Genomic DNA, 17,893 nt, shown 5'->3' on the forward strand with positions numbered 1-17,893 from the left:
ATAGACGAGTGAGCCTCACGTCTGTTGTGGGTAAAGTCTTGGAGGGGATTATAAGAGACAAGATTTATAATCATCTAGATAGGAATAATATGATTAGGGATAGTCAGCATGGCTTTGTGAAGGGTAGGTCATGCCTCACAAACCTTATCGAGTTCTTTGAGAAGGTGACTGAACAGGTAGACGAGGGTAGAGCAGTTGATGTGGTGTATATGGATTTCAGTAAAGCGTTTGATAAGGTTCCCCACGGTAGGCTATTGCAGAAAATACAGAGGCATGGGATTGAGGGCGATTTAGATCAGAAATTGGCTAGCTGTAAGAAGACAGAGGGTGGTGGTTGATGGGAAATGTTCAGAATGGAGTTCAGTTACAAGTGGCGTACCACAAGGATCTGTTCTGGGGCCGTTGCTGTTTGTCATTTTTATCAACGACCTCGAGGAGGGCGCAGAAGGGTGGGTGAGTAAATTTGCAGACGACACTAAAGTCGGTGGTGTTGTCGACAGTGTGGAAGGATGTAGCAGGTTACAGAGGGACAGAGATAAGCTGCAGAGCTGGGCTGAGAGGTGGCAAATGGAGTTTAATGTAGAGATGTGTGAGGTGATTCACTTTGGAAAGAATAACAGGAATGCGGAATAATTGGCTAATGGTAAAGTTCTTGGAAGTGTGGATGAGCAGAGGGATCTAGGTGTCCATGTACATAGATCCCTGAAAGTTGCAACCCAGGTTGATAGGGTTGTGAAGAAGGCCTATGGAGTGTTGGCCTTTATTGGTAGAGGGATTGAGTTCCGGAGTCATGAGGTCATGCTGCAGCTGTACAAAACTCTGGTACGGCCGCATTTGGAGTATTGCGTACAGTTCTGGTCACCGCATTATAGGAAGGACGTGGAAGCTTTGGAGCGGGTGCAGAGGAGATTTACCAGGATGTTGCCTGGTATGGAAGGAAAATCTTATGAGGAAAGGCTGATGGACTTGAGGTTGTTTTCCTTAGAGAGAAGAAGGTTAAGAGGAGACTTAATAGAGGCATACAAAATGATCAGAACAAAGAAATGTACAGCACAGGAACAGGCCCTTCGGCCCTCCAAGCCCGTGCCGACCATACTGCCCGACTAAACTACAATCTTCTACACTTCCTGGGTCCGTATCCTTCTATTCCCATCCTATTCATATATTTGTCAAGGTGCCCCTTAAGTGTCCCTATCGTCCCTGCTTCCACTACCTCCTCCGGTAGTGAGTTCCAGGCACCCACTACCCTCTGCGTAAAAAACTTGCCTCGTACAGCTACTCTAAACTTTGCCCCTCTCACCTTAAACCTATGCCCCCTAGTAATTGACCCCTCTACCCTGGGGAAAAGCCTCTGACTATCCAAATCAGGGGGTTAGATAGGGTGGACAGTGAGAGCCTTCTCCCGTGGATGGAAATGGCTAGCACGAGGGGACATAACCTTAAACTGAGGGGTAATAGATATAGGACAGAGGTCAGAGGTAGGTTCTTTACGCAGAGTGGTGAGGCCGTGGAATGCCCTACCTGCAACAGTAGTGAACTCGCCAACATTGAGGGCATTTAAAAGTTTATTGGATAAGCATATGGATGATAATGGCATAGTGTAGGTTAGATGGCTTTTGTTTTTTGACTTCCCGTGTCGGTGCAACATCGTGGGCCGAAGGGCCTGTACTGCGCTGTATCGTTCTATGTTCTATCTTGCTGCAATATCTCGCAGCTACGGTTAATATCCAACATTCTCCCTATCTTCAGTTCTGAGGAAGAGTAAAAAGGACTTGAAGCGTTAACTCTGATTCCTCTCCCTCCAGATGCTGGCAGACCCAGCATTCTTTGCTTTTTGCATCATTCTTTGCTTTTGTTTCAGAAGATGCTAGCGTTCATTAACAGAGGGATTGAATTTAAGTGATGATGCAGCTGTACCAAGGCCACATTTGGAGTACTGTGTACAGTTCTGGTCACCTCATTTTAGGAAGGATGTGGAAGCTTTGGAAAAGGTGCAAAGGAGATTTACCAGGATGTTGCCTGGAATGGAGAGTAGGTCTTACGAGGAAAGGTTGAGGGTGCTAGGCCTTTTCTCATTAGAATGGAGAAGGATGAGGGGCGACTTGATAGAGGTTTATAAGATGATATGGGGAATAGATAGAATAGACAGTCAGAGACTTTCCCCCCGGGTGGAACAAACCATTACAAGGGGACATAAATTTAAGGTGAATGGTGGAAGATATGGGGGGGGGGGGGGGGGGGGGGGGGGGGATGTCAGAGGTAGGTTCTTTACCCAAAGAGTAGTGGGGGCATGGAATGCACTGCCTGTGGAAGTAGTTGAGTCGGAAACATTAGGGACCTTCAAGCAGCTATTGGATAGGTACATGGATTACGGTAGAATGATATAGTGTAGATTCATTTGTTCTTAAGGGCAGCACGGTAGCATTGTGGATAGCACAATTGCTTCACAGCTCCAGGGTCCCAGGTCCGATTCCGGCTTGGGTCACTGCCTGTGCGGAATCTGCACATCCTCCCCGTGTGTGCGTGGGTTTCCTCCGGGTGCTCCGGTTTCCTCCCACAGTCCAAAGATGTGCAGGTTGGGTGGATTGGCCATGATAAATTGCCCTTAGTGTCCAAAATTGCACTTAGTGTTGGGTGGAGGTGTTGACCTTGGGTGCTCTTTCCAAGAGCCGGTGCAGACTCAATGGGCCGAATGGCCTCCTTCTGCACTGTAAATCCTATGATAATCTAGGACAAAGGTTCGGCACAACATCGTGGGCCGAAGGGCCTGTTCTGTGCTGTATTTTTCTATGTTCTAAGATGTGGGCAGGGTTCTCAATGAGCACCGTTTCTCCCGTCTTCACTAAGGAGACGGATGACGCAGACATTCAAAGTGTGTGAAATATTAGATACAATAAGCAGAGTGAGAGAGGAAGTAGTGGAGGGATTGGCATCCTTGAATGATAAATCACCAGAGCCAGATAAGATTGTATTCTAGGTTGAAGGAAGCCAGGGAGGAAACAACAAATGCTCTAAGGATCATTTTTCAATCCCCACTAGAAACAGGTGAGGCCCCAAAGGATTGGAGACCTATGAATGTTGTTCAATAAGAGTGCAAGGGATAGGCCAGACAGCAATAGGCCGGTCAGTCTGACTTCAGTGAGCAAATTATTGAAAATAATTCTGAGAGAAAGGATAAACTGTCACTTAGAAAGGTATGGATTGATCAGGGATAGTCAGCATGGTTTTGTTTGGGGAAGGTCGTGTCTTACTAACTTAATAGAATATTTTGAGGGAATAACAAGGATTGATGAAGGTAGTGCTGTGGATATTGTCTACACAGATTTCAATAAGGCATTTGACAAGGCCCGTCATGACAGACTGGTCCGGAAAGTGAGATCTCTAGGGATAGAGGGAAAGGTGGCAGGTTGGATCCAAAACTGGTCAGTGACAGAAAACAGAGGTTAATGATCGATGGATATTTTTGTGAATCCAGCGGTGATCCACAGGGCTCAGTGTTGGGCTCTTGCTGTTTGTTACTTAAAGGTAGGAGGCATACTTGGGAAATTTGCAAATGCTACAAAGATTGGCCGTGAAGTTAATGAAGAGAATAGTTGTCGACTCCAGAATGCTATCAATGGTTTGGTTGAGTGGGCAGAGAAGTGGTAAATGGAAATCAATCCACAAAAGTGTGAAGTAATGCTTTTGAGGAAGACAAAGAAAGCAAGGGATACTAAATGAGTTGGAAAATATTGCGAGGGGTTGAGGAAGTGAGACACCATTGAGTGCACAACCACCGATCCTTGAAGGTGGCAGAATAGGTAGACAGGGTGAAGAAAGCAGATGGAATACTTTCCTTTATTGGGCGAGGCTTTGATTTGATTTATTGTCCCGTGTGCCGATACAGTGAAAAGAATTGTCTGCGTACACTCCACACAGATCGTTCCACACATGAAAAATACAAAAAGAGTGATGTAATGATGGAATTGTGTAAAACGCTGGTTAGACCACAGCTGGAGTTGTGTGTACAGTTCTGGTCACTACATTACAGGAAGGACAAAACTGCTCTGGAGAGAGAACAGAAGAAATTTACAAGAACATTGACAGGGCTTAAAAATGGAAGCTATGTGGAGAGATTGGATTATTTTCCTTAGAACAGAGATGGCTAAAGGGTGCACCTAATTGACGTGTACAAGATTAAGAGAGGCCTAGATAGGATAAATTGGGGTAAATAGGAAAGACCTCTTTCCCCTCGAGGTCAGTTACCAGGGGCATGATTTAAGGTGACTTGTAGAAGGATTAGAGGAAATATGCAGAAAAACATTTTCACCCAGAGGGTGATGCTCGTCTTGAATTCACTGCCTAAATTAGTGGTTGAAGCTGAAATGCTCAACTCATTTGAAAGGTACCTGGATCTGCATCTGAAGTGCTGGAACCTGCAAGGCTACAGACCAGGTGCTAGAAAATGTGACTAAAATCAGCAGCTAGTTTTTTCTTCACTTTTTTGGCAAACGCAGACACAATGGGCCGAATGGCCTCTTTCTGCACCCTAACTTTTCTATGCTTCCAGATGAGAAGTGGTAATAATAATATATAATAATCTTTATTGTCACAAGTAGGCTTACATTAACACTGCAATGAAGTTACTGTGAAAAGCCCCTAGTCGCCACATTCCGGTGCCTGTTCGGGTACACAGAGGGAGAATTCAGAATGTCCAAATTACCTAACTTGTGGGAGTCGTGCACAGGGCCCCTAATAATAATCACATGGTAGGGTGGAGCACAAAGGAAGAAATAATTAGAACTAGGAGCCACTATTTAAAAATAAGGGGGTCGATGATTTAAAGCAGTGACGAGGCAGTGACTGGCTGGAGAGTGGAGAACTGGGCATGGTCTAAAAATCAGTACTAGAGCTCTCAAGAATTAAATTAGGTAACACCTTTACACACACAAATGGCAACGGTTTGGAACTCTTCCATAAATAGCGACTGACGCAAGGTCAATTCTTAATTTTAAATCGGAGTTTGATAAAACCTTTGGTTATCAAAAATCTTAAGGAATATGGGGCAAAAATGCAACGGTCACATATAAGCCATGATCTCACTCAATGATGCAAGAGGTTTGAGGGCTGAATGGCCGAGTCAACTATCTGTCTCACTTTCCTCCTTTAACATGATCCTCAAGACCTACCTTTGGTTGCCTGTCCTCGCTCTTCTGTGGGTCAGTGTCAAATTTTAATCTCCAATTAGGGATGGCCCAGAAGACAAAGCCCACATTCCATGAAATAGAAAAAATAACCCTGTGAAACAGCTTGGACCATTTTATTATGTTGAACACACAGCGCAAGTATGTAAGCTGTTATTAAACTCCATTTCTTTACTGGCTGGCTTTGCAGAAGAGACGCCCATGGTCAGTTTGTACCCCACCCCAGCACAAAGAAAAAGCATACCGTATCTATTGCTGGATAGTGGGGGCAAATCAGGGTCAATACCTTTGAATACGAGGCACTTACTCTGTCCAGCATATGCTGTTCCACCATAAAAACAAGAGACAGCGAGCTTCTTGGTTATATCCTGGATATCTCTCGCTACTTGAATTGCCAGTTCCCTCGTTGGAGTAAGCACAAGGACCTGGTAGGGAAAACGGAAAGGGAATGTATGAAACTGTAACTCTACTGTTATAGGACCAGTAATTGAGACGTTTTAATTATTTTATTTATTTATTTTTATTTACACCGTGCAGGAGGCCATTCGGCCCATCGAGTCAGCACCGACCCACTTAAGCCTTCACTTCCACCCTATCCCCTTACCCAATAACCCCTCCTAACCTCTTTGGTCACCAAGGACAATTTATCATGGCCAATCCACCTAACCTGCACGTCTTTGGTCTGTGGGACGAAACCGGAGGAAACCCACGCAGACACGGGGAGAACGTGCAGACTCCGCACAGACAGTGACCCAGCGGGGAATCGAACCTGCGACCCTGGCGCTGTGAAGCCACAGTGCTATCTACTTGTGCTATTGTGCTAGATTATTAAATCTAGAGAATTGAATCCCACATTATACACCATCTGTCATTATCTTGCCAACTCACCAAGTCGGTCCAAATCCCCTTTAGCCGCTTTGTATCCACGAACTTGGAAATATCCAAATCATCGATATATTGTGAATAGGTGGGGGCCAAAAACTGATCCTGGCAGCATCGCACTAGTCACAGCCTGCCGACATGAAAATGACCCGTTTCTTTCTACTCTCTGCCTGTTAACCAATCCTCAATCTCTGCCAGTAAAATACCTCTTATCCCAGGTGCTTCAATTTTGATAACTAGCCTCCTGATGGGAACATGATCAAAAGCCTTCCCATCAACTTGTACCTTAAATTAGATGATCCCGCCCATTACCACGAGGCTTAGATCAATTCAATTTGGGATGCAACACAGTGTTTAAACCCCCCCCCCCTAAAATTAACTGATGAGTGACCAGGCTCGGGATGGCCGCAACATCCTCTTCATAAACTCTACATCATCCCAATGTGTGGCATACATGCTATGCAACCTCCCCCCTCCCCCACTTCAATACAGCGGTGGTTACTGTAAAGCATTTGTTCCTCCTGATCTGCCACCGCCTTCTCCACCTGATACCAAACTCTCTTACTCATCAGTATTGCTAGCCCCTGGGCTCTGCTATCAAAGCCCAAGTGAAACACCTGACTCCCTCAAATCTTAACTGGTCCTTCACCCCTTGGATGGGTCACTTGCAGCTGCAAGTCAGCTCTTTAAAATGCGAAAAGACTCTCGCCCACTACACAGGCCCATGCAACCCCGCACTTGCCACGTTACCATTCGGACCGGGGTGTGGGGGGGTCACTCACTCTCTCCTTTCCCCCCCAAAATCAGCCATGATCCAGCAGAGAGCAGTAGAGCGGAGTTGCTGATTGGCTGTTGCGGGGAAAATTTGCATCTGTGCATTGCGGTCACTGCATCCAGAAAGTTTACCTGAGCAAGACACCCGAGGTGTTCAAGTCAAGGCAAGCATCCAGCAGAGAGCAGTAGAGTGGAGCTGCTGATTGGCTGTGGCGGGGAAAATTTGCATCCATGCATTGCAATCGCGGCATCGGAAAGATGGTTTGTGGAGGAGCTGTTGTCAAGTGACAGTTAAACCCCAAACTCTTCTCCAGTGTTTCCCTCTCTACCTCCTCCTCTAACCAAAAAAAAAGACAATCACTGTAAGGATCCCAGCCGAGTAATGATCAAGAGGGAGACTCGAGGGCAGATAGAAGTAGAAATAAATTGTGATGTCCCAACCTGCAGGTAAGTGATTGGCTGTGACTGGTAAGTAGTTTTTCTTTTCCCTGAGGTGTTATCGTGCAAGGCGCGGTGGTTGCTGAGAAGGGGAGTAAATTTTGTTTTTAAAAACTTACTGTTGGGAGTGTAAAAATAGCACGAGATCCCAGACCCATGTTATGCTCCTCTTGCTCAATGTGGGAGTTCAGGGACGCGGCCAATGATTCTATGACTCCTTCATGTGCGGGATCTGTGTCCAGCTGCAGCTCCTGTTCGACCGCATGACGGCTCGGGAGCTGCGGATGGACTCACTTTGGAGCATCCGCGATGCTGAGGAGACCGTGGATAGCACGTTCAGTGAGCTGGTCACACCGCACATTAGGATTGGGAAGGGAGACAGGGAATGGGTGACCAAAAGGCAGAGAAAGAGCAGGTATACCGTTTTGGATACTGTTGGGGGAAGATGACTCACCAAGGGAAGGCAGTAGTAGCCAGGCTCATGGCACTGTGGCTGGCTCTGCTGCACAGAAGGGCGTGAAAAAGACTGGCAGGGCTATAGTCATAGGGGATTCAATTGTAAGGTGAGTAGGCAGACGTTTCTGTGGTCGAAAACAAGACCCCCGAATGGTATGCTGCCTCCCGGGAGCACGGGTCAGGGATGTCTCAGATCGGCTGCAGGACATAATGAAGGGGGAGGGTGAACAGCCAGTTGTCATGGTGCACATAGGCACCAACGATATAGGTACAAAACGGGATGAGGTCCTACAATCAGAATTTAAGGAGTTAGGAGATAAGTTAAAAAGTAGGACCTCAAAGGTAGTAATCTCAGGATTGCTACCAGTGCCACGAGACAGTCAGAGTAGAAATTCAAGAATAGTCAGAATGAATACGTGGCTTGATTGATGGTGCAGGAGGGAGGGATTCAGATTTTTGGGACATTGGATCCGGTTCTGGGGGCGGTGGGACCATTACAAATCAGATGGTCTACACCTGGGCAGGACTGGAACGAATGTCCAAGTGAGTGCTGTTGGGGAGGTTTTAAACTAATGTGGCAGGGGGGGGGTGGGAACCAGATTAGGAAGTTAGAGGTCAGTAAAGAGGCAGCAACTAAAGCCAGTAAGGTACTAGATAATAAACTCAATGTGACTAAGGGGAAGAGTAGACAGGGAAGAGATGATGAACGCAAACGGACAAGTGGTCTGAGGTGCATTTGTTTCAATGCGAGAAGTATAGCAGGTAAGGCAGATGAATTTAGGACTTGGATTAGTACCTGGGAATATGATGTTATTGGTATTACTGAGACTTGGTTGAGGGAAGGGCAAGACTGGCAACTAAATATCCCAGGGATAGAGAGGGAGGTAAAAAGGCTGGAGGAGTTGGATTACTGGTCAGAGATGATATCACAGCTGTGATTAAGGAGGGCAAGACGGAGGATTCGTGCAGAGGCAATATGGGTAGAGCTAAGAAATAGGAAGGGTGCAGTAACATTGTAACAAAGCGTGAAGTGGAAGTACAAATATGTAGACAGATTATAGAAAAATGTAGGAGCAATAAGGTGGTTGTGAGGGGAAATTTTAACTTCCCCAACATTGAATGGGACTCGTGTAGTGTTGGAGGCGTAGATGGAGCAGAATTTATGAGGAGCATCCAGGAGAGTTTTTTAGAGCAGTATGTAAATAGTCCAACTCGGGAAGGGGCCATACTGGACCTGGTATTGGGGAATGATCCCGGCCAAGTGGTTGAAGTTTCAGTCGGTGATTACTTTGGGAATAGCGATCACAATTCCATAGGTTTTAGACGAGAGTGGTCCTAAAGGAAGAGTGCTAAATTGGGAAAAGACCAAGTATAACAAAATTCGGCAGGAGCTAGGGAATGTGGATTGGGAGCAGCTGTTTAAGGGTAAATCCACATTTGAAATGTGGGAGTCTTTTAAGGAAAGGTTGATTAGAATGCAGGACAGACGTGTCTCTGTGAAAATGAGGGATAGAAATGGCAAGATTAGGGAACCATGGATGACGGGTGGAACTGTGAGACCAGCCAAGATGAAAAAGGAAGCATACACAAGATCTAGGCGACTTAAAACTGATGAAGCTTTGGAGGAATATCGGGAAAGTAGGACAAATCTCAAACGCGCAATAAAGAGGGCTAAAAGGGGTCATGCAATATCTTTGGCTAACATGGTTAAGGAAAATCCCAAAGCCTTTTATTCGTATATAAGGAGCAAGAGGGTAACTAGAAAAAGGATGGGCCCACTCAAAGACAAAAGAGGGAAATTTATGTGTGGAGTCAGAGGAAATGGGTGAGATTCTTAATGAGTACTTTGCATCGGTATTCACCAAGGAGAGGGACATGATGGATGTTGAGGCTAGGGATGGATGTTTAAATACTCTAGGACAAGTCGGCATAAGGAAGGGGGAAGTTTTGGGTATCCTAAAAGGCATTGAGGTGGACAAGTCCCCAGGCCTGGATGTGATCTATCCCAGGTCACGGAGGGAAGCGAGGGACGAAATAGCTGGGGCCTTAACAGATATCTTTGCAGCATCCTTGAGCACGTGTGAGGTCCCGGAGGACTGGAGAATTGCTAATGATGTTCCTTTGTTTAAGAAGGATAGCAGGGATAATCCAGTGAATTATAGACCTGTGAGCTTGACGTCAGTGGTAGGCAAACTGTTGGAGAAGATACTGAGGGATAGGATCTATTCACATTTGGAAGAAAATAGACTTATCAGTGGTAGGCAGCTTGGTTTTGTGCAGGGAAGGTCATGCCTTGCAAACCTAATAGAATTCTTTGAGGAAGTGACAAAGTTAATTGATGAGGGAAGGGCTGTAGATGTCATATACATGGACTTCAGTAAGGCGTTTGATAAAGTTTCCCATGGCAGGTTGATGGAAAAAGTGACGTCGTGTGGGGTTCAGGGTGTACTAGCTAGATGAATAAAGAACTGGCTGGGCAACAGGAGACAGAGTAGTGGTGGAAGGGAGTGTCTCAAAATGGAAAAAGGTGACTAGTGGTGTTCCACAGGGATCCGTGCTCGGACCACTGTTGTTTGTGATATACATAAATGATCTGGACTACGGTATGGGTGGTCTGATTAGCAAGTTTGCAGATGATACTAAGATTGGTGGAGTTGCAGATAGAATATCATAGAATTTACAGTGCAGAAGGAGGCCATTCGGCCCATCGAGTCTGCACCGGCTCTTGGAAAGAGCACCCTACCCAAAGTCAACACCTCCACCCTATCCCCATAACCCAGTAACCCCACCCAACACTTTGGGCAATTTTGGACACTAAGGACAATTTATCATGGCCAATCCACCTAACCTGCACATCTTTGGACTGTGGGAGGAAACCGGAGCACCCGGAGGAAACCCACGCACACACGGGGAGGACGTGCAGTCTCCGCACAGACAGTGACCCAAGCCGGAATCGAACCTGGGACCCTGGAGCTGTGAAGCAATTGTGCTATCCACAAGGCTACCGTGCTGCCCGTAACAACATAGTGAGGAGGACTGTCAGAGAATACAGCAAAATATAGATAGATTGGAGAGCTGGGCAATGAAATGGCAGATGGAGTTCAATCCAGGCAAATGCGAGGTGATGCATTTTGGAAGATCTAATTCAAGAGCGGACTAAACGGTCAATGTAAGAGTCCTGGGAAAAATTGATGTACAGAGAGATCTGGGAGTTCAGGTCCATTGTACCCTGAAGGTGGCAACGCAGATCGATAGAGTGGTCAAGAAGGCATACAGCATGCTTGCCTTCATCGGACAGGGTATTGAGTACAAGAGTCGGCAGGTCATGTTACAATTGTATAGGACTTTGGTTAGACCACATTCACCAGGATGTTGCCTGGTATGGAGGGTGCTAGCTATGAAGAAAGGTTGAGTAGATTAGGATTGTTCTTGTTGGAAAGACGGAGGTTGAGGGGGGACCTGATTGAGGTCTACAAAATTATGAGAGGTATGGACAGGGTGGATAGCAACAAGCTTTTTCCAAGAGTGGGGGTATCAATCACAAGGGGTCACGATTTCAAGGTGAGAGGGGGAAAGTTTAAGGGAGATGTGCGTGGAAAGTTTTTTACGCAGAGGGTGGTGGGTGCTTGGAACGCCTTGCCAGCGGAGGTGGTAGAGGCGGGCACGATAGCATCATTTAAGATGCATCTAGACAGATGTATGAACGGGCGGGGAACAGAGGGATGTCGATCCTTGGAAAATAGAATACAGGTTTAGATAAAAGATCTGGATCGGCGCAGGCTGGGAGGGCCGAAGGGCCTGTTCCTGTGCTGTAATTTTCTTTGTTCTTGACCACCCCATGAGGCATACCTGCCCCCTGCGAACTTTTTAGGCCCACCATCCTCCAAAAACACCCCCGGCCATGCCGCACAAATGAGACCAAGACTTGACCCCGGTCCCAGAAGCAGCCAACCACTTCCTCTTTAAACCACTCCTATCAACTTCCCATTCCCCACCAATCACACCACCTAGGCCCGTCAAACCTTTCCACACAGGCTCGGCCGACTGCAGCCCCCCCCCCCCCCACCCCACTCCCGTTTATTGGCGAGGTGACCCCCACCAGACCCCCACATACCTAGCACAAAGACCTCCAACCCCCCTCAAAACCCAGGCCTCCTAAACACCCAAACATGTTAAACAGCAAACCAAGGGGGGAAACCCTTGTGAAAACAGACGATCACAGCTCTTAGTGGATCATTCGCTTTTGGCTTTGGCCAGAGCAACTGAGGAGCCCTATCCAATTCGAAGAGGGGGATGTTGTTGTTCTCCTCCCTCAAAAACTTGCCGAACATCGCCGAAAAGGCGGTCCCACAATCCGAACATTCGTGATCCGTTCTCCAGGTCCTCCGTTTTGCCTCTAACCCCTTTATTACGTTCCTTCACCTTTCGCAGCTCCTTTCCCATCGAGGCGAGCTGGTCACTGCTCTGCAACAATTCCTGCTCCAGCCCCTTCAACACCTCACCATGTTCCCGCATCATCTTTCCAAGAGCCTCCTATAATTGGGGCCAATGTATTCTCCACCACAGAACATAGGAAATACAGCACAGAACAGGCCCTTCGGTCCACGATGTTATGCCAAATTTTTGTCCTAGATTAAGAACAAATTAATCTACACCCCATAATTTTACCGTAATCCATGTACCTATCCAATAGCTGCTTGAAGGTCCCGAATGTTTCCGACTCAGCTACTTCCACAGGCAGTGCATTCCATGCCCCCACTACTCTCTGGGTAAAGAACCTACCTCTTGACATCCCCCCTATATCTTCCACCATTCACCTTAAATTGATGTCCCCTTGTAATGGTTTGTTCTACCCAGGGAAAAAGTATCTGACTGTCTACTCTATCTATTCCCCGGATCATCTTATAAACCGCTATCAAGTCTACCCTCAACCTTTCCTCTTAAGACCTACCGTCCTAAATCTACACTATATCATTTTACCGTAATCCATGTACCTATCCAATAGCTGCTTGAAGGTCCCTAATGTTTCCGACTCAACTACTTCCACAGGCAGTGCATTCCATGCCCCCACTACTCTCTGGGTAAAGAACCTACCTCGGATATCCCTCCGATATCTTCCACCTTAAATTTATGTCCCCTTGTAATGATTTGTTCCACCCGGGGAAAAAGTCTCTGACTGTCTACTCTATCTATTCCCCTGATCATCTTATAAACCCCTATCAAGTCGCCCCTCATCCTTCTCCGTTCTAATGAGAAAAGGCCTAGCACCCTCAACCTTTCCTCGTAAGACCTACTCTCCATTCCAGGCAACATCCTGGTAAATCTTCTTTGCACCTTTTCCAAAGCTTCCACATCCTTCCTAAAATGAGGCGACCAGAACTGTACACAGTACTCCAAATGTGGCCTTACCAAAGTTTTGTACAGCTGCATCATCACCTCACGGCTCTTAAATTCAATCCCTCTGTTAATGAACGCGAGCACACCATAGGCCTTCTTCACAGCTCTATCCACTTGAGTGGCAACTTTCAAAGATGTATGAACATAGACCCCAAGATCTCTCTGCTCCTCCACATTGCCAAGAACTCTACCGTTAACCCTGTATTCCGCATTCATATTTGTCCTTCCAAAATGGACAACCTCACACTTTTCAGGGTTAAACTCCACCTGCCACTTCTCAGCCCAGCTCTGCATCCTATCTATGTCTCTTTGCAGCCGACAACAGCCCTCCTTACTATCCACAACTCCACCAATCTTCGTATCGTCTGCAAATTTACTGACCCACCCTTCAACTCCCTCACCCAAGTCATTAATGAAAATCACAAACAGCAGAGGACCCAGAACTGATCCCTGCAGTACGCCACTGGTAACTGGGCTCCAGGCTGAATATTTGCCATCCACCACCCCTCTCGGACTTGTATCGGTTAGCCAATTCGTTATCCAACTGGCCAAATTTCCCACTATCCCATGCCTCCTTACTTCCTGCAGAAGCCTACCATGGGGAACCTTATCAAATGCCTTACTAAAATCCATGTACACTACATCCATTACCTTCATCCATGTGCTTGGTCACCTCCTCAAGTCAATAAGACCTGTGAGGCAAGATCTACCCCTCACAATTCCGTGCTGACTATCCCTAATCAAGCAGCGTCTTTTCCAGATGCTCAGAAATCCTATCCCTCAGTACCCTTTCCATTACTTTGCATACCACCGAAGTAAGACTAACTGGCCTGTAATTCCCAGGGTTATCCCTATTCTCTTTTTTGAACAGGGGCATGACATTTGCCACTCACCAATCCCCTGGTAACACCACTGTTGACAGTGAGGACGAAAAGATCATTGCCAACGGCTCTGCAATTTCATTTCTTGCTTCTCATAGAATCCTTGGATATATCCCGTCAGGCCCGGGGGACTTGTCTGTCCTCAGGTTTTTCAAAATGCCCAACACATCTTCCTTCTTAACAAGTATTTCCTCGAGCTTATCAGTCTGTTTCACACTGTCCTCTCCAACAATATGGCCCCTCTCTTAGTAAACACTGAGAAAAGTACTCGTTCAAGACTTCTCCTATCTCTTCAGACTCAATACACAATCTCCCGCTACTGTCCTTGATCAGACCTACCCTCGCTCTAGTCTTTCTCATATTTCTCACACGTGTGTAAAAGGCCTTGAGGTTTTCCTTGATCCTACCCGCCAAAGATTTTTCATGCCCTCTCTTAGCTCTCCTAATCCCTTTCTTCAGTTCCCTCCTGGCTATCTTGTATCCCTCCAGCGCCCTGTCTGAACCTTGTTTCCTCAGCCTTACATAAGTATCCTTCTTCCTCTTAACAAGACATTCAACCTCTCTTGTTAACCATGGTTCCCTCACTGGACCATCTTTTCCCTGCCTGACAGGGTCATACATATCAAGGACACGTAGTTTCTGTTCCTTGAACAAATTCCACATTTCAATGGTGTCCTTCCCTGACAGTCTATGTTCCCAACTTATGCACTTTAGTTCTTGTCTGACAGCATTGTATTTACCCTTTCCCCAATTGTAAACCTTGCCCTGTTGCAAACACCTACCCCTGTCCATTACTAAAGTGAAAGTCACAGAATTGTGGTCACTATCTCCAGAATGCTCCCCCACTAACAAATTTGTCACTTGTCCTGGTTCATTACCAAGTACCAAATCTCATATTGCCCCTCCTCTGGTTGAACAATCTACATACTGTGTTCAAAAAGCTTCCTGGACACACTGCACAAACACCACCCCGTCCAAACTAATTGATCTAAAGAGTTTCCACTCAATATTTGGGAAGTTGAAGTCACCCATGACTACTTCCCGGAGACTTCTGCACCTTTCCAAAATCTGTTTCCCAACCTGTTCCTCCACATCTCTGCTGCTATTGGGGAGCCTATAGAAAACTCCCAACAAGGTGACTGCTCCTTTCCTATGAAACGAAAGAGCAAATGCTGGAAAATCTCAGCAAGTCTGGCAGCATCTGTAGGGAGAGAAAAGAGCTAATGTTTCGAGTCCGATGATTCTTTGTCAAAGCTAACAGAGAAAGTGGGAAATATTTATACTGTGGAGTGAGAATGAAAGATGAGTCATAGCCACAAACCCAGGGAAACCGGGTGCTAATGGCCACAGAAACCAAGGGGAAAGAGTGTGAATGGCAGTCCCCAGAGAGGACAAAAGATGTGAACGGTCAAACAGCAGGGAAACTAACATCAGAGGATGAACTGTAGATGTGGGGAGAGGGGAAGCAAAGAGGAGAAAGGTGAAGGAAAGGTGGATAAGATTGGGGGAATTAAATGTATATTAAGAAAGAAAGAAATGGTAAAAGACAGTTAAAATGAAATGAAAACAAATGGGTCGAGGTGGGGTAGAGCTGGTGAATTTGATGTTCAGGCCGGAAGGCTGTAGCGTGCCTAACCGGAAGATGAAATGTTGTTCCTTCAGTTTGCGGTGCGCTTCACTGGAACATTGCAGCAGGCCAAGAACAGACATGTGGGTATGGGAGCAGGGTCTTTTGTTAAAATGGCAAGCAACAGGAAGGTCAGGGTCCTGAATGCGCACAGATCGAAGATGGCCTTTCCTATTTCTGACTTCAACCCATACTACCTCAGTCGGCAGATCCTCCTCGTACTGCCTTTCTGCAGCTGTTATACTATCTCTAATTAACAATGCCCCCCCACCTCTTTTACCACCCTCCCTAATCTTATTGAAACATCTATACCCAAGAACCTCCAACAACCATTTCCACCCTTCTATCCAATTTTCCATGATGGCCACCACATCGTAGTCCCAAGTACCGATCCATGCCTTAAGTTCACCCACCTTATTCCTGATGCATCTTGCGTTGAGGTACACACACTTCAATCCATCTCTGTGCCTGTAAGTACTCTCCTTTGTCAGTGTTACCTTCCCCGCTGCCTCACTATACGGCTACCTTAGTCGCTGGACTACAAATCCGGTTCCCATTCCCCTGCCAAAATAGTTTAAACCCTCCCGAAGAGTACTAGAAAACCTCCCTCCCAGGATATTGGTTCCCTCTGATTCAAGATGCAACCAAACCTGCTTGTACAGGTCCCACCTTCCCCAGAATGCGCTCCAATTATCCAAATACCTGAAGCGCTCCCTCCTACACCATTCCTGCAGCCACGTGTTCAGCTGCACTCTCTCCCTATTCCTCGCCTCGCTATCACGTGGCACCGGCAACAAACCAGAGATGACAACTCTGTCTGTCCTGGCTTTTAACTTCCAGCCTAACTCCCTAAACTTGTTTATTACATCTACACCCCTTTTCCTACCTACATCGTTGGTACCAAGGTGCACCACGACTTCTGGCTGCTCACCCTCCAAAGGACCCTGAAGCCACGATCCAAGGCGTCATGGACCCTGGTACCCGGGAGGCAACAAACCATCCGAGAGTCTCGCCCATGCCCACAGAACCGCCTGTCTGTACCTCTAACTATTGAGTCCCCTATAACTAGTGCTCTCCTCATCTCCCCCCTTCCCTTCTGAGCCCCAGAGCCGGACTTTGTTATTTGACCGTTCCCTTCATGTCCTTCCCATGTCGCTCAAAATGCTCAGTAAGCGTGTCCACAGTAATGGCCAGAACCCCACCCGGCGAGCCTGCTCCCGCCACCTTTCCTCCCACAGAACTCTGCACCAAACTCAGACTAGCGCTCGTTCCTCTTCGTGCCGTATTCTTCCGTCGGGTTTTCGACATCCTCCAATTCCCAGAACTTTACTGAATTCAGCTCATAGGACATTACAGCGTAGTACAAGCCCTGCGGCCCTCGATGTTGCGCCGACCTGTGAACTCAATCTAAACCCTACCTACAGTATTCCATTATCATCCATATTTTTATCCAATGACCATTTAAATGCCCTTAATGTTGGCGAGTCCACGACTGTTGCAGGCAGGGCATTCCACGCCCCTACTACTCTCTGAGTGAAGAACCTACCTCTGACATCTGTCCTATATCTATCTCCCCTCAATTTAAAGCTATGTCCCCGCGTGCTAGACATCACCATCCGAGGAAAAAGGCTCTCACTGTCCATCCTATCTAATCCTCTGATCATCCTGTATTACAGATTTAAGTCATCTCTTAACCTTCTTCTCTCCAACGAAAACAGCCTTAATTCGCTCAGCCTTTCCTCATAAGATCTTCCCTCCATACCAGGCAACATCCTGGTAAATTTCCTCTGCACCCTTTCCAATGCTTCCACATCCTTCCTATAATGCGGCGACCAGAACTGCACGCAATACTCCAAATGCGGCCGCACCAGAGTTTTGTACAGCTGCAACATGACCTCATGGCTCCGAAACTCAATCCCTTTACCAATAAAAGCTAACACACCGTACACCTTCTTAACAACCCTATCTACCTGGGTGGCAACTTTCAGGGATCTATGTACATGGACACCGAGATCTCTCTGCTCATCCACACTACCAAGAATCTTACCCAGTACTCTGTATTCCTGTTATTCCTTCCAAAATGAATCACCTCACACTTTTCTGCATTAAACTCCATTTGCCACCTCTGAGCCCAGCTCTGCTGCTTATCTGTAACCTGAAACATCCTTCCGCACTGTCCACAACTCCACCGACTTTAGTGTCATCTGCAAATTTACTCACCCATCCTTCTTCGCCCTCCTCCAGGTCATTTATAA

General features: G+C 46.7%; 1 protein-coding gene across 4 annotated transcripts in view; it reads right to left on the minus strand.

Annotated features, from left to right (window-relative positions):
- Positions 1–17,893, minus strand: part of LOC140392939 (nucleolar RNA helicase 2-like) — a 167,829-nt gene that overhangs the window by 79,976 nt on the left and 69,960 nt on the right. For all 4 annotated transcript variants that reach the window (XM_072478725.1, XM_072478724.1, XM_072478727.1 and 1 more), the window contains one exon: positions 5,491–5,608. In XM_072478725.1, the coding sequence (XP_072334826.1) occupies positions 5,491–5,608 (118 nt within the window). The remainder of the gene's footprint in view (positions 1–5,490; positions 5,609–17,893) is intronic.

Source organism: Scyliorhinus torazame, chromosome 16 (genome assembly GCF_047496885.1).
Source record: "Scyliorhinus torazame isolate Kashiwa2021f chromosome 16, sScyTor2.1, whole genome shotgun sequence".
Taxonomy (NCBI): Eukaryota; Metazoa; Chordata; class Chondrichthyes; order Carcharhiniformes; family Scyliorhinidae; genus Scyliorhinus; species Scyliorhinus torazame.